The sequence below is a fragment of the Chlamydomonas reinhardtii genome, chromosome 17, assembly GCF_000002595.2.
Source record: "Chlamydomonas reinhardtii strain CC-503 cw92 mt+ chromosome 17, whole genome shotgun sequence".
Taxonomy (NCBI): domain Eukaryota; kingdom Viridiplantae; phylum Chlorophyta; class Chlorophyceae; order Chlamydomonadales; family Chlamydomonadaceae; genus Chlamydomonas; species Chlamydomonas reinhardtii.
The window spans coordinates 6,830,125-6,854,870 of NC_057020.1; the positions used below are offsets into that span (position 1 = coordinate 6,830,125).

Genomic DNA, 24,746 nt, shown 5'->3' on the forward strand with positions numbered 1-24,746 from the left:
AAAGTCCGCGTGCGCATGGGCGGGCACCCGGTGCCGGAGAAACCAACGCTGCCTGCAAACCTTCGCTTAACCTACCAACGTCGTCACTCACATGGTCAGATGTCCACCTTCATCAATATGCTGAATTCATGCCTACAAGTTTAACGAGAAAGCATAAAGCCCGCTATCAGCCCACCCACCACGCATACGTGTGCAGTGATCCAGTATGTCGTCACGATACAATGAGCACGATGATAGGACGGACGAGCCAGACCGTGGCGAGCGAAGTGGGAAGGACTCGAAAGTTGGCGGGCGCGGTTTGGGTGAGCTTGCCTAGCGATTCTTGCTTTATGTAACTGTGACTGCCTAGTAAGGTGTCGGACTCGCCTTCGCTTTGCGAAGTGTTGAAAATACGCTTGCGGAGCCTGGATGGCGATCGGCATCCAAGCTGCTAGCCGAGCGCTCGTCTCACGTGCCCGTTCGTGTGCGTCTCATTGCCTGTCGCAGCCGACCGCCTGACCTACCCCTCGGACCGCAAGGACTCGGGTCCTCGCGGCGAGGGCGGCCGCGGGGGCGACGGGGCCAGCGGCAAGGACCGCTATCGCAGCCGCGCCGCTGCCGACGACCCTCCTCCCGAGCCCCCTCGCAACAGCCGCTACAGCGGGCATGACGACCGGACGGAGCGAGACGGCGATGAAGACCGCCAGCCGCGCGGCGAGCGCCGAGGCTTCGGGGGCGGCGGCGGTGACGGAGGTGGGGGCTTCCGAGGCTCTGGCGACAGGGGCGGCGACAGGGGCGGCGACAGGGGCGGCGACAGAGGAGGCGACAGGGGAGGCGACAGGGGAGGAGACAGGGGAGGAGACAGGTGGGAGCGCCGCGAAGACCGTGGAGATCGCGGCGGCGGCGGTAGGGATGACCGCGGCAACGGTGACCGGGGCGGCTTCCGCGGTGGCCGCGGCGGCGGTTTGCAGGACGACGGCCCGCGCGGAGGCGGCGGCGGACGTCGTGACCTCCATGACGACCGGGAGGAAGTGGAATACGGGTGAGTGCGCGTGGGCGTGTCCTGCACGGGGCTTGCTTGGGCACCAAGGGCCAACGCATGGGGGCAAAGGACAGGGAGGGCAAGGGTGGCTTTGGAAGGAGTCTGGAGCTGCCGCGCTCACTGTTTGGGTGCACTCGCAGACGAGGTGCGTCACGCGGCGACGGCGGCGACCGCTTCCGCAACAGCGACCGCGGCGGCGGCGGCGGCGGCGGCAGGGAGCGAGACAGCTACGACCGGCCCAGCTACGGCGGTGGCGGTGGCCGAGGCGGGCGCGGCGGGGGCTACGGCGGCGGCGGTGAGGGCCGGCGCCGCTACCAAGACGAGCACGATGACCGGGGCGGCGGCGGCGGCGGCGGCGACTTCGGTGACCGCCGCAGCCGCCAGCACAGTCAGCACGACGACCGGGACGCAGACTACGGCGGTGACGGCGGCGGCGGGTATGGCGGCGGTGGCGGCGGCCGGGGCGGCTATGGCCGGGGCGGCGGGGGAGGCGGCCGGGGCTTTGGCGGCGGCAGGGGCCGGCGGTTTGTTGGGGAGCACGATGATCGGGACCTGGACTATGGCGGCGGCGGAGGAGGCGGTCGGGGCCACGGCGGGGGCTTTGGCAGTCGCGGCCGGGACCGCGACCGCTCGCGCTCTCGGAGCCCGGGGGGGCGTTGGGGCCACGACAAGTTTGCAGAGGTGGTGGCGGGAGGCGATGAGGTGCCCAGTCAGGAGGGCAAGGCGCGCGGGGGCGGAAGCCGTGGAGGCGGCGGCGGCGGCGGGCCGCAGCGGCGGGGCCGGGGCGGGCGGGAGGAGGAAGAGGGCGGCGGCGGCGGCCGCGCGGGCGGGGTTGGCGGCGGCAATGGGCACCACCATGAGGACATTGGCGGTATGGAGGGCGGCCGGCTGGCGGATGAGCTGATGGCGGACGCGCCCATGGATGACATGTAGGACCGCGTTAGGATGGGGAGGTGGAGGAGGAGGTGGAGGAGGAGGTGGAGGAGGAGGAGGAGGAGGAGGAGGAGGAGGAGGAGCGGCTGCAGCTTTCTTCACTCGTGCCGTTTGGCCTTGGTCTGTGATGTGAAGAGCTGTCGTGCGGGTCGATGCAGCTCTAGTGCGCGCGGAGCCTGATACAGGCGTTTTGCTAGTCGCCTGGTCTAGGCGTAGACCACGTCGTTGCTTTGTATGGAAAAGCGGACCAGAAGGCACAGTCGTCATGGCAAACGAATTTGAAGGTGCGCTGTAAACTGTGCCAGTGTGCCAGGCTGTCACCGCTTCTCACCGTGGTTGGGCGCAATGCAAGGTCAGACACGGTTGAGCGCTTGTGCGGAGTCACTGACACAGTGACGCAACTGTATAGGGTTGATGCGCAGGAGGTTGGTGCGTAAAGGGGGGCGTGGGCGTATGTGACACACGAGACCCAACGTACAGGCTGGCTTCCTTGGAAGCAAGTCGCGGTCGCCTGGGTCTTGGGCCAATGGACCAGACTACATCTAGTGTGTGTGTGTGTGGGGGGGGGTGTAGATACCAGCCCAAACTATATCAAACCCAATGCAATCGAATCGGGATCGGATCACTGGAATTTTACAGTGCAGAAGGCCAGGAGTCCAGGAGCCAGCAGCCCAAACGCATACGTCCATGACACACAGAAGGCGGCGCGGTTGCTGGTGTGCCGGTCTCACTGCGCGACGGCCTTGGCGACGGGCAACTAGGGCACTCAAGGGCACTAGGTTACTGTGAGGATGCGCGGGAATGCCGAGCCCTGAATGACTGAGATACAGTACACATTTCTGCATGAGTCTTAAAGCATGTGCGATGATGAGTGTGTCACACCGCACGCACGCCTCTGCGTGCGGTTCGCGCTTTACCCGTGGCTTTACCATGTTCGCGTTTGTGCTCGCTCCCTAATGGAAGGGCGGGAGGGCTGCCGATCATCCCCCGACGCCGCGCAGTCAACATCCCGACGCGCCAGCCGTGTCTCCTGCCTTGCGCGCCGTCACTCGCCCCCTCAGGTGCCGGTAGGGCGCCAGCACACGCCCCAGCGCCGCCCCACTCAAAGCCTCCCTTGTCACCAGCCGTACCGCAGGCGGCAGCCACACAATGCCCAGCTCCTCCTCTTCTTCCTCCTGGTCATCCTCCGTCCCCCTCCGCCTCCTCTAGCTCATCCTGCTGCTCCTTGTTGCATGTGCCACCCGACTCCCCGCCTCGGCTCCCTCAGTCGCCCCCCGCCTCGCGGCCACAGCCACACGTGCCCCCAGGGGGGGGGTAAGGATGCCGCAGACATACCCCACCCTTCAAATCGAAAGAGCTTGACGAGAGCGTTCAGAATCCGCTTTCAGAATTTTGATCAGGGTAGTAATTGCGGAGATATGGGCCCCCAAAGTTCAGGGTCGGTCGTCGGTCCCCAGGGTCCCCAAGGTTTCGTCACGGTGTGCCGGAAACTTTCGTCTGGGCCTCATAAGACAGCAGGGCAAGCCCAGACCGTTGCCCAAAGCATGTAATGGATGCTTTCACCAGGCTTTCACAGCTGGGAAACATCAGGAGCCTACCAGAAGACGAAGGGCTACCGCCCGTCAACACATGTCGGGTTGGGATGTTGGGGTGCGACATGTCTCGCCTGACCAGAACGTGCCACAAGTCGCGGACCGGTGCTTGCGCGCCGGAGGAAAACGCATGTGTATGTCCCATGCGTAGGTAAGTCTCGTGGGCGTGCTTTACACGGGTGCAACTGAACGGGCGCAAGATGTTCTCAACATGTTGACAACATGGCTGTGGTCAAGACGCGCCCGACGAACTTTCCGTGTTTACATGTTAATAGAGCTCGCTGAAAGCAGTCGTTTGGCACCATCCTGGAAGAAAACAGAGGGGATTTAGGGGGTGTACGGCACGGTACGGCACGGTCGGTCGTCGGTCAGGGGGGGTCGGGAGGTTTTGCGGGGTGGGGTCTGGAACTATTGTTCGTACCCCCCCCCTGGTGCCCCCCACCACACCCGCGCCTGTGCCCGCCGCCTGCACCCCAAACCCACAGCCACACACCGCCGCCCCCTCGCCCTCGCCCTCCTGCTCCATCCCTCTGTGCTCTTTCTTCTCCTTCTCCTTCCACGTCCGCTCTCCCCATCCCCTCCCTCCTCATGCATCTCCTTCAGCCGCTGCGGCCGTAGCCCGCCCACGTCCGCCATAAGTCGCCGCATGAGCTGCTCGCTCTTCCAGCTGGCCCACAGCTCCAGCAGCGCCACAGCCGCAGGCCGCAGCACCCGCTCCAGGCCGCCGCCGCCCGCCATCTCGTACCAGCTCACCTGCGAGGTGAGGCGGCGGCAGCGGTGTGGGTTTGTGGCGGCATGGGGAGCAAACGCGTGATGGGGAGCATGGCGTGGGGTTAGTTACGGGGCGAGGCGGGCACATGGGTAGATGCGAATCACTTCCAAGCCCGTGACAAGCAAACATGGCTGCATACATCAGAGGAAGGCGGCACACCCATGGAGTTGCCCATCGCCATCCTGGCCCTGCTGCTTCTGATCTAGCCCCGCAGCAAGGCACGGCACTGCACGCACCTGCACCTCCAATATGCCGATGCGCTGGCCTCCGCCCGTCCCCCGCCCCTCACGACACCGCGACCGTGCCACCACCTCTGAGCCGTCGCCAGCCACCCCCGCGCCCTCGTCCCGCCCTGCAGATGGGTCGTGCAGTAGCCGTACTGGTGGTGCCGGACGCAGTAGCAGCTGCTGCGGCGGCGGTGCCGGCAGTAGCAGCTGCTCAGGGTTGGGCAGGTCGTCCGGGTACACACCGCCGGGGCACATGTCCAGCCGCTGCAGCCACACGCGCCGCCGCCACGCACCACCTGGTGCTGCGGCTGCTGGCCGACCCCGGAGCCCATTCCCCGCACCTGCCACTCCCACCGCCACCATCTCAGCTGCTGCCACCTCAGCCGCCGCCGCTTCGTCCGCCGCCGCCGCCGCCGCCAGGATGGCCGCCCTTTAGCGTACGGCGCATGCCAGCAGCTGATGCAGATCCAGCTTGGATATCAGGTCCAGGCAGGCGGCCGCCAGATCCAGATCCAGCCCGTCCAGCACAGTCATGTTGAACAGCTTGCGCGTGCCGGGCAGGCCGGCGGTGTGGCGGCGCAGCGTCAGGCGGCGCAGCGAACGCAGCGGCAGTAGCGGCAGCCACTCGGTGCGCGTACTCTCCCCGCCCACCAGCGTAATACGGAAGGTGCTGCAGCTCGTACGGCAGAGGCGGCAGCGAGCCGATGCCGCCACCGCCGCCGCCTTCACCGCTACTGCCGGTGGCGCTACTGCCGCTGCCGCTGATGATGCCACTGCTACTGCCCCGCCTGGCCCCGCTGCCGCCGCGCACGACCGTGACGACGGTGAGGTGGCACAAGTTGGTCAGCCGGTCCAGGCCCGGTAGGGAGCAGCGGCAGCAGGGGCCGGCGGGCAACGGGCTTGCGGGGGCTGTAGCTTCCGATGGCAATGCTGCGCACGCCGCCTCCGCAGCGGGGCGCAGCAGACTGCTGGGGATGTCGAGTGAGGCAAGCAGCGGCAGCGACACGGTGCCCAGGGCACCGCTGCTACTGCCGCCTCGGCCTGCGCCGCCGCCAGGGCAAACGTGTCCATGCCACAGCGGACCCCTTCACTCCTCGGCAGCATCCGCGGCAGCGGCAGTGGCTCGTACGGCAGGGCCCATCGGCCTTTAAGACCAAGGTGGACGAGGCGCGGGAAGGTGGCTGCCAAGGCTGTGGCTAGCGGCGTGGCTAGCTCCCAGGGCCGGACCAGCTCTGACGCCAGCCGGCTCCGCCACAGCCCTCAGCAGGGCGCCAGAGTCCTCCGCGGCGCCGTCAGCGACTTCCACCGCCACCGCCGTACCCAATGAATGGCATACTGATACTGCGTACATACATTGACAGCGCCTTGGGCGGTGTGACTGCGGGAAACAGGAGAGCGCGGGTAGTATTTGTGTAAAGCAGAGGTTCGTAAACTAGCTGCGTTCCTGTACTTGGTACTACTCGGTGCAGGCTCTGCTGTGGGGCCGCATGCCATGTAAATGCTCATGCTAGACCGAAGTGCCAAAGCGCGTCTCCGTACACGAGCTAAAGTTGCGGAGTGGCCTGGAGGTTGTTTGGATAGCTTGGCGGCTTCCCCAGACCTCAGCGCTTCGCTCCCAGCCACACCGCTACCTCTGGGGCTTTTTGTGGGTACCACTGGTGCGTGTGGCGTCTCTGACCGTGGGTCATCTCCGTGTCTCTCCTCCTGTCTCTTCCTTTCTGGCCTACACCCACCCTCCCCCCAGGCGCTGCCGTGGGGCGGCTAGGCGCGCATGACTGGGGATACATGCCTAGGCGGGTTGCACCTGCCTGTCGGTATTGCGGTGCGGGTCGAGTGCTGAGTGTCGCTGTTTGGCCGCTTTCCCGGGTCTGCGCCTGCCCTTCCGTGTCTCTGCCTACCTCGCACGCCACCTCCGACACAGTCCTCCTTCCAAGACACATGCGTCCGCGCGGCTCCGCCCGCTGGCGCTGCCCAGCAGGACCTGCAGGCCCGCCAGGATTGCCTCGCGCCAGGCGTACACCTCACTCGGCGTGCACCACCTCAGCTTGTGCACAAACCCCTCCCCCTCTGGTCCCCGCTTCTTCGCCTCCCACTGGTCACCCCGGGCTCTGTAGTGGAGACTCACTGGGCTCCGCGGCGCCATGGCTCCTCGCCCCAGTCGCACCACCACTGCGTACGTCACGTAACCGGCGCTGCCTCAGTGCTCCCAGTACTCCACCCTCGTCGTACATTCTGCCCGGTGGAAGCAGGCCCCTCTCGTCCAACCGTACCGCCCCATCCTTCGTCGGACTTTGCGGTATGAAATACTGATGTCTCCGGTTGTCCAGCCTCTGCGTGTCATCACAATAGGGCAGCAAGTGTCCGCTTCTGCGTCAACGTCGGTCCTCTCTCCGTGCCCCCCACGTCGTCGTACCGCTACTCGTCACACCACCCCTCCGCTACGTCCCCCGAAATGAATATATCTGGGGCTGATGATGTGCTGGGGCGGGCTGGCTCTCAAAGGGTCCGTGTCCCTCGGCCCGCGACCCCGGGTGCGCTCTCCCCTGCACTCGCACTGGACTAGTTCCGGGGCTACCCATGCTGTCCGACCCTCGCCCACGTACATCCGCAGCAGGATAATCTGTCGGCCCCACACCCCGTTCTCCCATCTCCTCGTGTACAGAAACCAATTCCACGTCACGTAGGCTTCGATCACTTGCTCTCTTTCCAGCCGCGCGATGGCGGTCGCGGTGTACGGTGTGCGCCTCCTCCGAGTCTTCCCCACGTGCCCTGCGTTGCCGCTGCCGGTCCACCTCCTTCGCCGCGCGATCTAGGAAGGTCACTGGGTTTGGCGGCCGGCTCGTGGCTACGTCCGCCGCCGCCGCTCCCCGCTTCCCCGCGCCTTCGCCTCGCGGCTCGGCACCGGCCCCCGCTGACCGATCGAGCCCTCCCGGCGGCGCCTGGGCCGCAGGCCCCCCTCTTCCGCTGCCGCTGGTTGGGCCCCTGCTGTCGAACCACGGTGGCGGCCGGGTCCGGGCCTCGTTGTCCTGGCGGTTCCGCGCCGCCTCCGCGGGCGGCGGCTCTTCCGCGTCTGCGGACAGCCTCCCTCGCCTGCCCCCACAGTTCCGGGGCGGTCATGACCGTGAGCGCTGCTGTCTGTATGTAGCCCCGTCCCCCGCCCTCCCGGTCCTGCCTCTGTTCTCCGTCCGCTGCTGCGCGGGCGCTGTCTGTGGGGGCCTCCCTCGCCTGCATGCTGAGGTAGAGCAAGCGCCCCTGCGCGGCTTGCTGCACATGTATGGCCTGCTGGGCGATCTGCGTGGCGCCCTCTATGCCCCGCTGAGTTACGTAGATGAGGTCGGTCATGCGATCGCGGAGCTGGGCGTTCTCCTCGCGCGCGGTAAATAGCTCCACCTCTAGGTATTCCAAGCGGGCCGCCACTTCCGCCGGGCTGAGGGCCGCACCCGAAGCCACTGGCTGCTGGTCTGCGCTGCCCCCGTTCGAGGTCCTTCCGGGCTCGCTACCTCCGCCTCCCTCCGGTAGAAGATCGTCTAGCTGGGTGTACGGCGGGGGTGGCTGCCTCGCCTCGCAGCCCCGGAGGAGGCTGTCCCAGGTCGGCTGCCTCGCCACCTCGTGGCCTGCGGCCCCGGCGGCCCCCTGCTTGGTTCCCCCCGCGCTGCCGGCCCGGGCGCCGGCTTGAGTGGGCGCCAATGGTGGCCGCGCGCAGCCGTCTTGGCGGGTTAAGGCCTGCCTAAGCCGGAGACCGAGTGCGGTGGGCAGAACAAGCCGCTCTCCAATGGCCTTGGCTTTGGGCCGGGGCGCCGGGGAAGTGCTTGCCGCCGGCCGGATCGGGGCCTGGGGGGCCGGTGGCAGCTCTAGCTCTGACTCCGGGTGGTGGCCGATGTGGACGCCCGGGGGCGGGCCCCCGCCCTCGCCTATCTCCGGTCGCTGTTGCTGCTGTTGCTCCTGTTCCTCTGCCGGTTGCTGCTCTCCAGTGAGCTGTAGCTGCTGCAGCCCCCCCGGGCTGGGCGTCTTTGCGCGCTGCCACCCGCTGGGGCCTTGCTCTGGCGGCTGGTCTAGGCCTGTTCCGGCCGTCCCCGGGTCGCTGGTGCGTGCTCGAGACGGCCCCGCCTCACCCCCGCCTGATCGCCCGCCGCGCCGCTCTGGCTCCTCGGTTTGCTCTTGTTCTGGAGGCTGAGTTAAATTAGAGTCCGATGCCGCCCGGCCACGTTTGCTTGGCGGGGACTGCGCGAGGCTCTCGCTCTTCCCGGCAGCTGCCGCTCCGCCCTTGGTCTGCGGCATTATACAGTACACATGGGTCGCGGGTCGGGTCCGCAACGGCTTCCTTGGTCACGGTACCTCCCGCCCTGGTCTGGCCGTCTTCCGCGGTTCCCCTTACCCCCTAACCTTCCCCTCGCCTTTGCCCCCCCCCGGAGCTCTCTGAATCGACGGCTTAACTCCCCGCCCTTTTTAGTTGATGCCGCGCGTTGACGGGTTGTCAGCCGCGCCCGCCGGTCGGTGCGTCTCCGCCCCTCCGCTACGCCAGCGGGATTAGCTGCCGCCCGGCTTGCCTGCCGCCCCTTCTCCCGCTATGCCAGCGGGATTGGCTGCCGCCCGGCCTGCCGGCCGCCCCCTTTCCCCGCTATGCCAGCGGACTTGGCTGCCGCCCGGCCTGCCGGCCCGCCTCCTACGCCCGCGGGATTGGCTGCCGCCCGGCCTGCCGGCCACCCCACTATCCCCCGGGGTTCTTTGGCTGGCGGGTCTCGCTACTACCTGCCCGATCCCGACTTCCCCTTCCCCTCCTCGGGGCTTTTCCCCGTCCCCTTAAATGTGGCAGTCTCCGCCCTGCTCCGCCCCCGTCTGACCTGGCGGTTGCGCTTAGCCGCTGCTTGCGTTGACGCTGGCGGTTGTTCGGCGCCGGACGCCGCCCCTGATAAGCCGCCCGGCTCCTTGAACCTCGCCAGGTCCATCTCTGGCAGGTGTTGCGACCTCGGGGTCGCGGTGTTGGCGTTGACTCTAGTCTTGGTAACGACGGTGTTTAATCTTATTCTTGGGCTTTAGTCGGGCGTTGTTGACAGTCTCCTGGGCGAAGCTACGAAACTTCGCGCGTCACTACCTTAAGGTTGATGTCGTTACACTGGGAAGATATGCTGTTGTTTAATTAAATATTATGTGTTGACGCTTGCCGCTGACGCCTTGTTTGTTTGTGTCGCGTCGGCATGGGGCCTCCATGCGTAGGCGAAGTGGGGACGGAAGCGTTTCCGACTTGTCAGACGCTTGGCCAGAGTGTCCCTGCTGATGCATATTTAGAATAGCACACGGGGAGTTGGTTTCGTAGCTATGGTGACAATTCGCGAAGCCCTTCTCTCGGTCGCGGGAGAGGATTCCACATCTATTCAGACAATTGTGGAAACTCTTGCCGGGCAAGGATTTCACGCGCATGAACAGGCTGGCGGCGCCTTCTGCTTGTTAGAGGCGGACAAAGTGGCAGGCCTTAACTTGCGGCAGCGGTTAGCGCTGAAGGCTGCAGTTCAAGGTGCGCTACACGAACCCACTGAGGCCGGAGCTAGAAAGTGGGAGGTTGGGTATTCGCGGATGGGGTCGTCAATTTGACAGTGACCGAGTTGCGTTTGAATCGGCTCTTGTCCGCCTCGCACTCAAACCCGCACGACCCCGGACGCTCGCTCGTTGTGCAGCTGTGGCGGCTGGCCTGGGCGTGGGGAGCGCGACAGGACCTGGTGAGTTCTTGTTGGAACTTGAGCGCATGCTGCCATTTGAGAAGAAGTATCCTGCTACAAAAGAAACAACTCGTGTTCCTTGAGAGCGCGGTATGCGGGAGGCTTGGGACAATGGTGGTTGGGCGAGCACGTACCCGCGCGCCTGAAACCTGCAGCGGCATGCAGCTCCTAATTTCCTCGTGTCCCTCCACCGCCGCTGCCATGTCGTGCAGCCACCACGGGACCGGGCGTGGAGAGCGCGGCAGGAGCCGGTGAGGTTTTGTTTAGATGGCTCGGAAAACTGCTCACTGCTGGCGACTTCTCCTGAGCAAAATTACTGAGTCTAGCATCTCGCGGCGGTGGATGGCGTATGTGATTGAGCTATCGTGAAGCGCGCGCGAAGACTCCTGCCTCTGGGATCCACCTGTGCCGCTGTGGGATCCACCTCTGCCGCTGTAGGCGTAGCAGCTGCGCGGGACAATCAAATGCACATTGGGGTAGTCGTTTGCCCGCGACATTGACGCTGTATACGCACTGGGATCCGTTGTGCCTCCCCCTGCTGCAGGCTCGCTGCCGCCGGCTGCTGCTGGTGAGCATGGTGCACTGCACATGCGGATCGGCGTGCAGTTTAAGGGGACCGGCCGCAGAGCGGGGCCATCGCGCATTGGGCGGGTTGGGTAATTGGTGGAGGTTCGTGGCGCAGAGCAGTGTCACTCAGTGGGATGAGGGGCCACTATCACCATGCTCACCGACGTCCTTCACGAAACCTTCCTGCCTGAGAACAACGTACGTGATGAAGGAAGTGAACCTACGCGTAGCTAGTCAAGTCCATGCTTCCTTTCTCTCCTACACAGGGGCGGATATGGCGGCTGTGCGCCAAGTTGCGCGTGACGCGGCTCTGGCAGTGCTGGAGGCACAGACGGCTCCCCGCAAGCCCAAGTCCTTCTCAAGCGTCGGCAACACGGAGGCGTCCCTATTCCTGCGCGACCTGAAGCTGGTGCAGGTCGTTGGTAATGCTGTATTTGAGGAGGAGCTGCAGCTACCTGACGGCACACCCACCTGCATCGGCTTTGACATGTCTGGCTACGCAGACGAGGACGCGGCCACAGGACCGCTGCTTGCGCACCATAAGGAGCAGCTGAGGCTCCTGGGTGTTCGGTTTGGCCGGGCGGCCTTCGACATCTACGACGTCCACAGCCTCAAGAGTGACTCCCTGTTGATTCAGCACGGCAACAAGGCCTTCAGGGGGATCTTCGACGGTTGCATAGCACCTTACGGCCTGTCGCTCACCTCTTCGTTGACGCAATGCCGCATCGTTTATGAGCACAAAATGCCGAAGGTAAGGTGTAACGTGTTTTACTGTCGTGCAGACGCTGTCGAGCATGAGCATGTCACGTGGCTTGAGGTCCTGTCGTGCACTTGTGTATGTAGCGCAACGTGTTGTGAAGAAACATTCTGTGCTTTCCACTGGTGCCGCTGTGTCGCACGCAGGCGCTCAACGCACGTAAAGGCCAGGCGATTGTTGAGCTGCTGGCCGCGTGCGCCTATGGGCCGTGCCCTGTGCTGCTGGACCTGACGGACGGCATGAAGCACATCGTGTACACCATACGCGGCGCGGAGCTCATTGCGTGGACTGAGCTGACCCCAACGCAGGTGGGGAGCTAGGGTGGCGGGATGTTACTTGAGGGCGGGATGTTACTTGATTGAGGCGGTCGGCGGGTGAAGATGAAGTGTCGCCGTGCTAGCTCTTAGCTTAACCTGCTGGCATTTTTTTATCCACCTGCAGGCGTACAACCTGCAGGCGCGGCACCTCATGTCTGATACCTCTCGTACTGCGCGGGGGCTGACGCTTGAGCAAATTCCGGAGGAGGAGCAGGCGTGGATGCGCCCATTGCACCAGCTGCGCCCGGAGTCGGGGCTGCACGAGCAGCTCGAGTCGGTCATTCCGTTCCTGCCGCCGGACGAGCGCATGCCCGCGGCGCTGGAGCTCATCCACGCGTGGGCACAGCAGGCGCAGCAGCCGGCGCCGCCGATGCAACTCCCCGACAGCATGTGGGCCTTCTACTCGTGAGCTGAGGTAGGTGGGTCAGATGATGTGTGGGGCATGCAAGAACCAGCGATCCATCCAGTTGGGTGCGGCAGATAGTATGTAGTAGTGCCGCCAGATAGAGAACAACCAGCGTACGCCTGTAGCGCCTGTAGCGCCTGCGCCTGCACCTCGTGTGCGGGGTTAACATTAGGCACGCTCGTTACGCAGGATGAAGGAGAGGCATCCGTGGTTTGAGTTGGGCAGGAGGCGCATGTGGGTGCAGAACCTCGCCCTACAGTCTCCCGTTGCCTGCGACCGCCCTACTTTGCCACGCGCCAACCAACCCGCAGGCATCACCGCGTCCGCACCGTCAATTGCGCTCCTCTGTCCATGGTCCGCTTCTGTTCGTCCTGCGGACCGCGGACCTGCAGCTGGTGTCAAGGAGGGGCCTCGGAGGCTGCAGTCGGCTGTGACGGCGCCAGCTGGCGCAGCTGAGCGAGGTGCCGGCGACAGTGGCAGTGCGCAACGTGGTGGAGAACGAGTAAGGGTCCAGGAGGGCCATGTGCACGGGCTGGGGCTGGGGCTGGGGCGGCTGGGAAGGCAATATTTGGCAGTGAACTGGCGAGGCAAGTGTGAGGCAAGTCGTTGAAGAGGAGAGGTTGAGAAGGCACGCGGGCGGCTGGCAGCGGTTTACGGCAAGGACTACCACGTCGTATGACCCCGAGCAGCTCGCTCCAGGACGCGGACCCGCAGCTAGCTGCTGCTGTTGCCCGAGCGAGCAGTTACTGTGCGTGGTCCAGCATGGGCAAGTCGAGAGGGAGCGTCTGCGGCGCGATGGTGGTAATGATGATGGGGATGGTTCCCTTGCTGGGCTGCTGAGGCCTGCAGGAAGTGCTAGTTGCGCCAATACGTGTGGGCTGCAAGCTTTATGCAGCAACAAGGCTCGGGGGGATACTGGGCCGTATGAGGGATCAGCGGGCAGCATTATTGCTCCTAGGGTTGGGGTATCTTCATGTTGTCATGATAATAGGAAACACGCTGGTGGAGATGCTACTGGGGCACAAGCGACCTGCATCGCTGCAGACTGGCGGCGGCGGCGGCGGCGGCAGCGGCGGCGGCGGCGGCAGCAGCAGCGGTGGCGCGTGCGCGCATCTTGGTAGCGGAGGGGGGGGGGGAAGGCCACGTGGAGGAGGAGAGCGCAGCGCCGCCCAAGAAGCGGCGCAAGCGCGCAGGCTGACGAGCCGGCTGATGTCTAGGTAGCGGTCCGCGGTGGGGCTGGCGTAGCGGCATGACAAGTAGTGCGGCTGTTGACAACTGTGTTACGTCTGGCTGCGGTTAGCTCTGCTGTGGCAGCGCGATTGCTAGGCCCTGGTTTGGCTATGTGCCTGTGGAAACCGACCCCGGCTATGTCCGGGCGATGAGGTTGTTCGGCCTCAGACTGTGGAGGGGCTCAGCCCCTTTTCCCGGTTTGTGCCAGTTTGGCACTTTTTGTCGACGCAGGCAGGCACCGGCAGGCAGGCACGGACAGGGGCGATCCTGGGGGGCTTCGCCTCCCCCTGGATCGCTTCGCTCGGGGGGCTCAGCCCAAAAAACGCCGCCCCTGCCCCTAAGGTGGGCCGCCCCAAGAAGCTGACGGGCGCGCTGGCCTCGGGCGGCTATGAGCTCATGATGCTGGAGGGCGGCGAGGGCGCCGAGGCCTGGCGCGGAGCCACGCCCGGCGGCGGCGGCGGCAGCCTGGTCAGGCTGGGCGAGGGCGGCGGCGCGGAGGTCATGCTGCCGGGGCCCGGCGAGTACGAGGCCGACTGCCTTGCGCAGAGGTGGGCGAGCGATGGGCGGCGGGCAGAGAAGGGGTGGTAAATATCGCGCACGGGGAGAGGGGGTGTTCGTGCCGTGGTTTTCCCACCTGTCGCAAGAGTGTGACGGCCCTCTGTTCCCGCCCCTACCTCTGCTCCGCCGGCACGCTGCAGGGCTCACGACGAGGAGGCGGTGTGCTGTGTGTGCGGCGACGGCCTGAGCCTGGAGCCCAACATCATCGTGTTCTGCGAGCGCTGCGACATCGCCGTGCACCAGGCCTGCTACGGAGTGCGCAACATTCCCGCGGGTGAGAGGAACGAGGGGAGGGGTGAACGCACGGGGCAGACGCACGGGGGTTGCCAGATGGAGCCCGCGGCTGTGGGCCGGCGGCCTAGGCGCCGGGCGGGTAGCATGCGATTAAGCGGGGTAGCTCGAAGCCGCTAAATGTGTGTGTTTGCGGGTCTCTAATGCACCTCGAACCTCTTGTGGGCGCAGAGGAGTGGCTGTGCTGGCTGTGCCGCATGTACGAGGAGCAGCAACGCGCGGCGGGCGTGCCGCAGGACGATGTGAGCAGGGGATTTGGTGCCAAGCACTGGGAGCGCCCTGGGTCTGATCTGCACCCATGGACTCCGCTCGTGGAGGCAGGCGCACTGCTGCAACATGGTATGGGAGCAATACCGTACCCGGCCCTCAACCACCACACGCACGGTGTCTGTCGTGCTCACTCGCACACACTTTTCCACGTCTGCGCAGGTGCGGCCCAAGCGCTGGGAGATAGAGGCCCGCGGCATCACGCACGCCGAGCTGCCGGGCGGCTCCCACGCGGTGTCCTGCTGCCTGTGCCCCGTGCGCAACGGCGCGTTCAAGCGCACCACCGACGGCAAGAACTGGTGCCACGTGGTGAGTGCAACAGGATTCAGATTGCGTACTGCGTGCGGCTGCCCATGCGGTTGATTGCCATACCGTGCATACAGTCCTGGATTGCCTGGTATCATATCGGTACCATATCGGACTCGTAAGCTTACGCTTGCTGACTCCGTCCCGGCTGGCGCTGCTGCCGCGGCTGTGCAGATTTGCGGCATGTGGCAGGAGGGCACATCGGGGGTGCAGGTGGACGGGCCGGACGCGGTGGAGGGGATGAACAACATCAAGGCAGACCGCTGGCGCTCGCCGTGCGGGCTGTGCGGCCGCACCAGCGGCGCAGTGGTCAAGTGCAACTACGGCCACGGCCAGGTGCGCGCGCGGGTGTTATGGGGCCTGCGGGCTGTTAGTCTGGTGGTCTGGTGGTCTGGTGGTCTGGTGGTAGGGGTACTGGCCTGGGGTACTGGGCTACTGGCCTGCTGCAGCCCGGGACAGGCTCAAAGGTACTCATCTTAAAGTAACGAGTTGCTCATGCCAAGAGACGTCAAGGAATGCGTGCCCGTTGACCCCTGTGCCTGCCACCTGTCCCGACCATGTGATGCCTCCTCCTCTCCAGGCCTACTTCCACCCGCTGTGCGGCCGCCGCGCCGGCAACTACCTGGTGGCCCGCGCGCAGCCCGGCTCGCGGGTGTTCAAGCACCGCGCCTACTGCCACAACCACTCGGAGGCGCAGCGCAATAAGGACTACTGCACCGGCGCGGCGGCGCGGGTGAGCCCGCAGCCTGGCTTCTTGATGCGGGGCTGGGAGGGCTGTAGGATAAGGGAAGCCTGGCGAGGGAGGCGATGCGGAGCTTAGCGATGGAGGCGGAGGGAAGCTAGGATCAAGCGGATGGGTGGGGGCAGGAGGGGCCTCCGGGGAGCCCGTTTGCGATTGCCGGCGCCTCAGCATTGAGGACCGACCCAGCCTTCTTGTGTCGGTGTGTGCATGCGTGTGGTTGCAGGCATCAGAGGTGATGACCGCGCCGGTGCTCGGGCTGGGCCACGGGCGGCGCTGGGCCTCCTCCTCCGGCGGCTCGCTTCCGGGCGCGCTGCCGGGCGGGGGGCTGGAGGGCCTGGACGGCGGCTATGGCGGCGCGGGCGGCCTGGAGGGCGGCGGCGCGCTGATGGGCTACGGCGGCGAGGCGGGCGACATGAGCGGCTTCATGCCGCCGCAGCCTGTGAAGCGCAAGAGCGGCCGGCCGCCCAAGTTGCAGAAGCTGCTGCAGCTGCAGGTGGGCGAGAGCATAGCAACAACCCGTGCGCGCGGGCTGGGGTCCCTACGTGCCTGGGATTCCTGCACCGCGCAGGTTAAACTGTGTTGCTGTAAGCATCGCCGCGACCTAGACGTCACCGCAACCAAAGGTGCGGCACTGACAGCGATGTTTGCCCGTCCTGCCCTCCCCCCGCAGCAGCTGGGAAACATCCCGGGCGGTATGGGCATGGGCATGGGGCTGGGTGGCGAGGCCGAGCCCGGCCTGCCCTCCCCCACCGGCGCGGTGCCCGGCGTGGGCATGGTCTCCCCCACTGGCGGCTACGACGCCTCCGGGCAGCTGCCCGACGGCTACAACCCCATCATGCAGGCGGCAGGCCCCGGCCGGCCGCCGCTGGCAGGGCGCCTGTCGATGTCTGCGGCGGCAAAGCGGCGGGCGGAGGCGGCGGAGGCGGCGGGCGGGTACGGCGGCGGGTACGGCGCCGTCAAGTCGGAGGACGGCGCGGGTGGGCTGTACGACGAGTACGGCGGGGGGCGGGGAAGTGCAAGGGCCACCACCAGCAAGACAAGCAGCGGCGGGTTCGGCGGCCCGGGCGCTCGGGCCGGCTCGCGCGCGGCGGCCGGCGGCGCCAAGGGCCGCGGCGCGTCCGCCGCCGTCACCGCCACCGCGACCTCGGGTGGCGGGCGCGGCATGCGCGGCGCGGGCGGGTACCGCGTGAAGGAGGAGTCCGCGATGGGTGCGGAGAGCGCGGCGCAGGCGATGGTGCAGAGCGCCGCCGCGGCCGCGGCGGCGGCCGCCACCTCTCCCAGAGCATCCAGGCCTTCCGCGCGCGGATGGGCGCGCCCTCTGGTGCTGCTGGTGGTGGCGGTGTGGCGCTGACGGGGCTTGCTCGCCTGGCTGACCTGGAGCACCAGCGGGCGCTGGTGGACACGGTGCGGGTGGGGTGCGGGTGGGGTGCGGGTGGGGTGCGGGTGGGGTGCGGGTGGGGTGCGGGTGGGGTGCGGGTGGGGTGCGGGTGGGGTGCGGGTGGGGTGCGGGTGGGGGGAGGGGAGGGGAGGGGAGGGGAGGGGAGCGGCCCTTCACGGTCAGACACCTCGCTGAGGCGCAAAGCACCTTGCCATGCCGGATCAAGCCGCCACGCTGTTTCACCCCTCGCCGGCGGCCTGCCCTCCCGCCCACCACGGTGCTTCATCTTGCCTGCTAGCCATTGCAACCGCCGCCTCCCCCGCCCTCGCGCCTGCCCTGCATCCCCAGGTGCGGCGGCGCGAGCGCTCCAAGCGGCAGCAGTACCGGCTGTTGGGCGGTGAGGCGCTGGCGCTGAAAGACAGCGACCCCGCGGGCGTGCTGGCCTTCCTGCAGGTGCGGTGCTATGGTGGCAGGGGTGGCGCCGTTGACTGCGAGTACGGTATCAACGCCCGAGATGTCCCTCTCTCTCTGGATACCGTAGAAATGCATACAGTACGGTTTGGTTTGTCGGTACGGTATGCTTTTTGTGCAGGAGTGGGAGTGGCAGGCGGAGGACGCGCCCGGCACCGGGCCCTTCGCTCCGGAGGACGTGGCGCAGGCGCCGCCGCCGGGGGAGACCCTCATCGGCCGCATGCTGGCGGCATCAGGACACGCCACCGCCGTCTCCACCGAGGCAGCCGCTGCGGACGCCGCTGCCGCCGCCGCCACCAACGCGGGTGGCGGCGGCGCCATCACCGGGGCTGCCACGGGAGCGCGCCCGTCCTCGGCCACAGCCACGCAGCCGCTGACAACGACGACGGGCCCGGGCGCGGCGCCGGGCACGGCAGGCGGCACGCCAGCCGTGTCCTCCGCACCGGGCGCCACCGGCGGCGCTGCCGGCGGCAGCGCCGCCCCCGCGCCGTCCATCTCCACCGCCAGCGGCGCCGCGCCGGCGGGGCTCCTCCCGGCAGGCCAGAAGCGGCAGCGGATACCTTCCGCCATTGCGTTGGAGGCCGCCGCGTCAGCCCAGTACGGCGCCGTCGCCGCCGCCTCGCCGCCCACCAAGCGTATCAAGCTCAAAGCCAAGGTGACCACGCCCGGCAGCGCCGCCGCCGCCTTCGGCTACGCCGGCAGCGCGGGCGGCACCGGCGGCACCGGCGGCGGCAGCGGCGCCGAGCCGGCCCGCACCAGCTCTCGCAGCCGGGGCGGCGCCACGGGGCCGCAGGGCGCCAGCGGCGGCGGGGCGTCCATGTCATCCGCGCCTGGGGGAGGCATGGACAGCGAGGTGGGCAGTGCGGAGAAGGCAGACGGCATCCGGGCAGCAGGTGAGTGGGTGCGCGCGTGTGTGGGGTTTCTGGGTTTTTTTTACGGCCGGGCGCGTGCTACAGGCTGGTGCTGCCTTGCCGTTGATGGGATCGCCTCTGTCCTGCTGCGCCAGCCCACTAGGACACCTGCGATTGGCGGGGGATGAGCTATGCGCACTTCAGCCGACAGCCCAACCGCTGACAAGCTGCACCCGCACCCGCCCGCTGCTGGCTGGTGCCCTGCAGGTCCGGGCCGTGACTGGCGGCGGCGGGTGGTGATGGGGCCTGATGGGGTGTGGGTGCCTCGCGGGACGCCGACGGCCGACAAGCAGCCATCCGGGGGACAAGCAGGCGCGGGGAACACCGGCGGCGGCGCACCGGGCGGCGGCGGCGGCGGCGCGGTGCCGGGACCCGGCATGTACGGCGACTCCGGACTCCAAGCAAACGCGGGGATGGCGGGTGCGCAGGCGGCTGCCGCGGCCGCCGCCACGGCGGCGGCTGCCGCGGCAGCTACTGGGGCTTCGCCAGGGTTAGACGGCGGGAACGGCAATGGCGGCTACGGGCAGCTGTTCGGTGTGCCTACGGCAGTTGCCAGCAGCTTCCCCAGCGGCGACTTGGGCTTTGGCGCCGGCGCCGACGCCGATTTGCTGATGGGCGACGCCGGCAGCTTCTTCGCGGATCTGGGAGGAGACATGGTGGGCGGCGGCGGCGGCTTTGACGGCGGCGGCGGCAGTGGCGGCCTCGGCGGCGGCGGCGACGCAGCCGCCATGCGCGGGCGCGGCGAAGGCCGCGGCGCTGCTGAGGCCCGGCCCGGCGGCGGCGATGAGGAGGACGGGCGCGGCGGCAGCAGTGACGCAGAAGCCGACTGCGATAGTGGTGTGGAGCCACCGCCTCGGCGGCGCCGCCTGGCGCGGCAGGCGTCGCAGGGGCATTACCTGTTGCTACGTAGCGCGGCCAAGGCGGCCAGGGATGGCTCGGGCTCGGCGGCGCCGGCCGCAATCGGGGCCGCGGCGGCGGACGAGGCGGCGGCGGGCGGCGCCAACCGGCGGCGGAAGGCGGCGGGGGTGCAGAGCCCCAGCTCAGCGGGTAAGGATGCAAAGGGTGGCGACTGCATGGCACGGGGCCTGGCGGAGCCTGTCGTGTGTGTGCAGCGCTCCATGTCTTCCTACGCGGCCTCAGTGCTGCACCCCATTGCCTGGATTGCCAACCGCTGACACGCCAACCGTGCCGCCGTGTTACCCCTTCGGCCGTTGCCAACCCTCCCCACACAGACGTGGCCGCGCCTCGAAAGCACAGCGAGCGCGGTACCCGCGAACCGGAGGCCAAGGCAGAGGCGGCTGCGGGGGTGGGCGAGGATTTGCCGCGTGCTACCCGCGCCGTCATGAGCCAGCGCGCTGCGGAGGAGCTGAACAAGAGGCTGCCGCGCGGGTACCGCTTTGAGCGGCGGCCGCCGGAGGGCGGCGATCGTTGAGCTGCGAGGCGGCTGCGGAAGCCGCTCACCACGGAGCATGATCAAGAGGTTGGGCCCAGAGTTGTGATGGGCTTGCTTGTTGGGTGGAGGTAGCAGAGCGTGGTGGGTTCGGAGTTGGTGGTGGACAACAAGAGTAGTAGGCACAGTGGTTGGGGTGAAAGGGCGAACCTTGGAGTGCGATGAAGCGCGTTTGTGTGTCCCGGTTGTGATGATGCTGAGTGGGGACTGCGTCTGGGGGGATGCTATACATAAGCATAGGAGAAACTGTCTCGGAAGTTGCGTTTCCCATGAAAGACTGGCAAGTGTCAGAGGCAGCGGTAGACTCCAGATGTGCGGCGACTGCATGCAGAGGACAGAGGATGCTCAGATGGGGTTCATGGGTCCGGTAAAATATAGTGTAATGTAGGTTCGAGGACAGCTCCGCTACCCCCCAACTAACTCGTGTACGGCACCTCCACCACCGTCAGCCATACTGCCATACAGGAGTTGACTTGAGAGTCGGCAGCTGCGCGAGTGTGAGCAGGTAGTTGTACGGCGGCCCGGCTCGGAAGCTACCTGACTGTAGTGACGCACACGGGCAGTTGGCGCTAGTCGGCAGGCGCGCGAGTGGGAGTGGGCAGTTGAGCGCGCACGCGTGTGGTAAGCTGCGGCAGAGCACGGTGGAGCACGGCGGAGGCTGGCGGTTGGCGCGGCGCGCGAGTGGGAGTGCATAGTCGTGCGCGCGCCGTGTGGGAAGCCGCGTGTGTGAGCTGCGTGTAAACTCAGAGAGACGCATGGGGCTGCCCCTGTTCCATAAGCTGCCTCTGGGCGCACACGGTTTCACACGGTTGACAGTTGGGCTCCAGCCCGTGTAGGACTCGCTGGAGTGCACGACAGGCGCCGGGGGGCACGCGCGGGTGGGGCGCAGGGGCGGCTCGCAGGAAATTCGGCGGTAACTCGCGCGGAACTCAGGCAAAACTCATGCAAATCTCGAGTGAAACCGGCGCTCTCCATCAGTTCCATCACCACGGCTACGTCCAGGCCTGGGCCTGGGCCTAACGGCAGGGCCCCATAACCAGTGTACCAGTCCATGCTCGGAAGAAGCCGCACAGTCGCCCTGGTCCAAACCAAGCATTATGGAGCAGGGATTTGGGAAGGGGGCCTGGGAGCAGGGGGGGGGTAGTCTCGACTGGGAAAGGCCCCATGTTCTCAAACGAAAGAGCTTGACGAGAGGGCTCCAAATCCACTTTCAGAGTTTCAATCAGAGTATTTGTGCTTATTACGGCATGACGTGCATGGTGCACATGTGAACCTCGTAGTGCTGTCTTTGGCCCTTAGTTCTGCTTGTAGGCTGGCGTGTGCACCGGGCCGGGGTCCGGGGATTTTGCAGGATGGGTGGGCACTTAAGGGGTCAGTGAAGTATTTTGTATAGTGCCCACCGGGCACTGGGGCTCCATGCATTTAATTTCCGGTGCCCGCCCTCTGGGCCCGACTTATTTTTCCAGTGCCCACGTGGGCACTTACGCCCACCTCCCGAAACACTGCTTGTAGGGCGCTGCCCGAAATCCGCCAGGATGGGCTCCCGAAACCCGGCGGACCCCCAGGGACGACAACCGACCCCCCAACTTTGGCAAGGACCTGAGCTTTCTAACGCCCCCCCTGACTAGAACACCACTTGACAATTGTGTCAATGCTCAGCCAGTCCACCGTCACGGCTATCGTGCCTGCCACGCCCGCACGTTCCAGCTCCCGCTCCACCAAGTGCAGCGCTTCTTCGCGCGCTGTCCCCTCCGCATCCTCAAAATCCTCATCGCTCACGTCGTCGGCCCGTAGAAGTATGAGCTCAACTGTCAGCTCATCGGGCAGCGTCCAGCCCTCTTTCGCCAACGCGGACAGCTCCGCCACCGCCGCTCGCACCAACGCCTCAACCTTCCCTCTACCGGCCACAGCCAGTGCCCCCGCGCCGCCCAGGCCTGCTCCTCCACCGCCAGCAGCGGACCCACGCCCCAGGCCTGCACGCCGCTGCAGACCCGCCCGGGCCTCGTCCTCCGTCTGCCCCGCCGGCTCCACCTCCCAGGGCACACGCAGGACCAACCGCCGTACGGAGCCGCGGGCGCACAGCCGCAGCACGCGTTGCAGCGGGCCCGGCGGCAGCAGCGGCGGCGGCGGCGGCTCGCCGCGTGCGCCGCCCTCTGCAGCAGCGGCCACGGCAGTGGCCGTAGCAGCGCCCTCTGCAGCTGCACCGCCCCCGCACTCCGGGTAGGTCGCCACAACGCAGCCCACCGCTAGGCCTCCTGGCTCCGCACCACACGCCGCCTCCAGGCCTGCACCCCCACCGCCCCCACCCCTACCGCCGCCGCCCCGCCCTGTACGCCACCCCGCCGCCAGCGCTGCCTCCGCCGCCGCCGGCACCTGCGCCGCCGCCCAGGCCTCCAGGTAGGCCCACTCCTCATCACGTGGCGCCCGGTTGAGGACCAACACGTCCAGTGACACGGACCGCAGCCGCCCACGCCAGCAAGCCCCGGCCCCCTGCCCTCTCCGCCCCACCCCGCCGTCGCCTCCATTGCCGCCTCCACCGCGCACGGCACCAACTCCTCCAGCCGCCACGGCGTCATCCGCTGCGACGGTGGCATCCAGATCAACAAACCCAGCCGCCGCCGCCGCCGCTGCCCGCTCCGCTAGCCTCATCAGCGGCACCAGGCGGGCGGTGTTGAGGGGCGTGCAGGCCAGAGCCAGCCGGCCGGCGCGCAGGTCAAGAACCAGATCCGACACCTGCCAGACACGAGGCGCAACGGACCGGCGGTGAGCGCAGGTTTCACGACAGCAGCTTCCTCTGAACCTGGTCTCAACCAATCCGTGAATTATGGTATGTATGGCGTTTCGCTTGCACGATGGCCGTATCTTGGCGGCAGCGTGAACGTGTGCGACTCAGTGGGAGTCCGGAAGCGACACGGCCCTCCCGATAGATCCGGCCTCTTGCAGGGGCGCACCCCACGGGCGCAGCCTTGGCCCCTTGTGCGTAAGTAGCCGCCCCGCAGCCCCTCACCTTCAGCGGCTCTGGAGTGAAGGCCAGGTGTTGCTCCAGGCACAGCTCCTCCAGCCTCACACCTGAAGGGCCCGGCCGCGGCAGTAGCAGCAACTGCTCCAGTCGGCTACAGCCGCCGATCAGCGCCAGCCGCCGCAGCCGCGGCAGCGCTGTCACCAGCGCCGCCGCCCAGCCCAGCCGGGTGCGTTGCACCTGCTGCGTCGGGTCCGACACCACCACCAATTCCTCAAGCTGACAGGGGCTACTGCCGGTGCTGCTACTGGCGCTGCCAGCGCCGCTGCCACTGCCAGGATCTTGTGCGGCTGCAAGCCCCAGCCTCGACAGGCCCGAGGCCTCCACCGCATCCGGCGAGTCGCACAGGGAGGCGGGCAGCGCCAGTTGCCGCAGCCGCGGCAGCCCTGCAGCCAGCAGCGCCAGCGGCGGCGGTGGCGGCGGCTGCGGTGACCGTCCTGCTGCTGCTGATGGTTGTGCTTGTAGCACTGGTGGCAGCGGCGCGTGTGTAGTGTCTGCGACATCCGGTGCTGGTGTAGTGTCTGCGACATCCGCGTGTGCATACACCCCGTGTGCGGCGTCCGTGTGCGCCAGCGGCGCGGCTAGGCCCCAGTGCCCGTGCAGCTCTAGTGACTGCAGCCGGGGGAACAGGCGGGCCACGGCCGCCGCCAGCTCCGCCGACAGCAGTGCCGGCGCCAGCGGCGGGCCTATGCCGCTGCCGCCGCTGCGATACGACGCGGCGAAGAGCGTATACGCCGCAAACGGCCAATCCTCGGCGCCGCCAACACGCCAGGGCCCTTTGGGCGGGCCCGCTTCGCGCTGTGGGGTGTGGGCTGCCGGCGGCCGGTGCGGTGCATTGCGTAGCTCGGCTACCACCCTCGGGCTGGCAGATGCGTCAAAGTGGAGGACGAGGTGTTGCATATGCTCCAGCGGGGCTCGGTCGGTGGCAGCCTCGTGGACCAGCGCGTCCGTAAGTGCCGCGCCCGCCACCGCAGATCCCCCGATTACACTGACCGCCATCGCTTCGCATCGTCTGAGCTTACTCGCACAGTCGAGCAGACTCGCCATGTGGCTAGGCGTGGGCGCAAACCAGGTTGCGTACAATGGGTGCGGAGCGCTTTGCTCGCAGAACTGCTTGCCCGCCCGGCTCGTTGCTCTCAGCGATATGACATCACGTTGACAGAGCTGCTCTAGTATTCTTCTTCGAGCGAGGAAGTCCAAGTGGTTCAAGAAGTCAAGTGTAGGATGCGCACGCCCTGTACAGCCTCTGGACGCTTCCATTGTGACCTAGTATTGCAAGATAGCAAACATGGAGGCCACTGCTTGCGGGACATCGCAGTCGGCGGTCGCATGCGACGCTAACCGGCACGGCTACGGGCTACCCTCCCCGGGACTGTCCCCCCCCCGGGACTGTCCCGAAGTTTGCTACACGCGGAGCTCTGGGTGGATCATTTGGGCACACAGGCCATTGCATATAGTCCGAACTTCCACACTCTGCTGCGGTTGGCGTGCGGCTGCGTTTCGTCTGCCGCGTCGTCCCGCTGCCCTTGCAGTCGCTTCCAGGGTCGCTTTGCTCCGGGGCCCAACCCATAGTGTGCCTGTCATCCTGCATTTTTGCTGGGCTGTCTGCAGCGACACATGTGTTTCATCCGGGGAAACCAACTGAACCGCCCGGGATCGCTTCGCTGGCTGGCACGGGCGTCACGACAGTTAGCTCCTCACCTAGCGCGCCACGCTACAACTCTAGTCCGATGATTAAATGAAGGAGAACTTTTACGTGGGTCGCTTCTGGGTTGCGCAGGGAGAGCCAACGCAGGAAACTGCGCGGTGCGCGGTGC

At 66.9% G+C, this 24,746-nt stretch overlaps 6 protein-coding genes across 7 annotated transcripts; 3 read left to right on the forward strand and 3 right to left on the reverse strand.

Annotated features, from left to right (window-relative positions):
- The first annotated feature begins 107 nt into the window (after positions 1 to 107).
- On the forward strand, positions 108 to 2,499 carry CHLRE_17g745147v5 (uncharacterized protein). Its single transcript, XM_043072730.1, has 3 exons — positions 108 to 302; positions 487 to 1,021; positions 1,162 to 2,499. The coding sequence occupies exons 1-3, from the start codon at positions 206 to 208 to the stop codon at positions 1,952 to 1,954; spliced, it is 1,425 nt and encodes a 474-aa protein (XP_042915189.1). The 5' UTR covers positions 108 to 205; the 3' UTR covers positions 1,955 to 2,499.
- A 76-nt stretch (positions 2,500 to 2,575) lies between these two features.
- CHLRE_17g745197v5 (uncharacterized protein) lies at positions 2,576 to 6,077 on the reverse strand. Its single transcript, XM_043072731.1, has 5 exons — positions 5,773 to 6,077; positions 5,197 to 5,586; positions 4,555 to 4,670; positions 4,107 to 4,299; positions 2,576 to 3,852 (listed from the first exon to the last, which is right to left on the reverse strand). The coding sequence occupies exons 1-5, from the start codon at positions 5,894 to 5,896 to the stop codon at positions 3,815 to 3,817; spliced, it is 861 nt and encodes a 286-aa protein (XP_042915190.1). The 5' UTR covers positions 5,897 to 6,077; the 3' UTR covers positions 2,576 to 3,814.
- Positions 6,078 to 6,381: 304 nt separating this feature from the next.
- On the reverse strand, positions 6,382 to 9,657 carry CHLRE_17g745247v5 (uncharacterized protein). The gene is made up of 2 exons (XM_043072732.1): positions 9,387 to 9,657; positions 6,382 to 8,814 (listed from the first exon to the last, which is right to left on the reverse strand). Exons 1-2 carry the CDS (start codon positions 9,489 to 9,491, stop codon positions 7,237 to 7,239), a joined length of 1,683 nt encoding a protein of 560 aa, XP_042915191.1. The 5' UTR covers positions 9,492 to 9,657; the 3' UTR covers positions 6,382 to 7,236.
- Positions 9,658 to 9,807: 150 nt separating this feature from the next.
- CHLRE_17g745297v5 (uncharacterized protein) lies at positions 9,808 to 13,529 on the forward strand. Its single transcript, XM_043072733.1, has 8 exons — positions 9,808 to 10,057; positions 10,218 to 10,259; positions 10,472 to 10,510; positions 10,804 to 10,827; positions 11,093 to 11,577; positions 11,730 to 11,891; positions 12,025 to 12,315; positions 12,618 to 13,529. Exons 1-7 carry the CDS (start codon positions 9,862 to 9,864, stop codon positions 12,307 to 12,309), a joined length of 1,233 nt encoding a protein of 410 aa, XP_042915192.1. The 5' UTR covers positions 9,808 to 9,861; the 3' UTR covers positions 12,310 to 12,315; positions 12,618 to 13,529.
- A 48-nt stretch (positions 13,530 to 13,577) lies between these two features.
- CHLRE_17g745347v5 (uncharacterized protein) lies at positions 13,578 to 20,663 on the forward strand. 2 transcript variants are annotated; one of them, XM_043072734.1, is made up of 14 exons: positions 13,578 to 14,084; positions 14,235 to 14,368; positions 14,557 to 14,627; positions 14,707 to 14,724; positions 14,815 to 14,961; positions 15,133 to 15,294; positions 15,539 to 15,691; positions 15,924 to 16,193; positions 16,371 to 16,928; positions 16,991 to 17,104; positions 17,427 to 17,531; positions 17,671 to 18,442; positions 18,668 to 19,507; positions 19,693 to 20,663. In XM_043072734.1, the coding sequence occupies exons 1-14, from the start codon at positions 13,936 to 13,938 to the stop codon at positions 19,890 to 19,892; spliced, it is 3,693 nt and encodes a 1,230-aa protein (XP_042915194.1). In that variant the 5' UTR covers positions 13,578 to 13,935; the 3' UTR covers positions 19,893 to 20,663. The 2 variants fall into 2 exon arrangements, with proteins under 2 accessions (XP_042915194.1, XP_042915193.1); XM_043072735.1 differs by lacking the exon at positions 14,707 to 14,724.
- A 608-nt stretch (positions 20,664 to 21,271) lies between these two features.
- On the reverse strand, positions 21,272 to 24,167 carry CHLRE_17g745397v5 (uncharacterized protein). The gene is made up of 2 exons (XM_043072736.1): positions 22,918 to 24,167; positions 21,272 to 22,643 (listed from the first exon to the last, which is right to left on the reverse strand). Exons 1-2 carry the CDS (start codon positions 23,926 to 23,928, stop codon positions 21,519 to 21,521), a joined length of 2,136 nt encoding a protein of 711 aa, XP_042915195.1. The 5' UTR covers positions 23,929 to 24,167; the 3' UTR covers positions 21,272 to 21,518.
- Between the last annotated feature and the right edge of the window lie 579 nt (positions 24,168 to 24,746).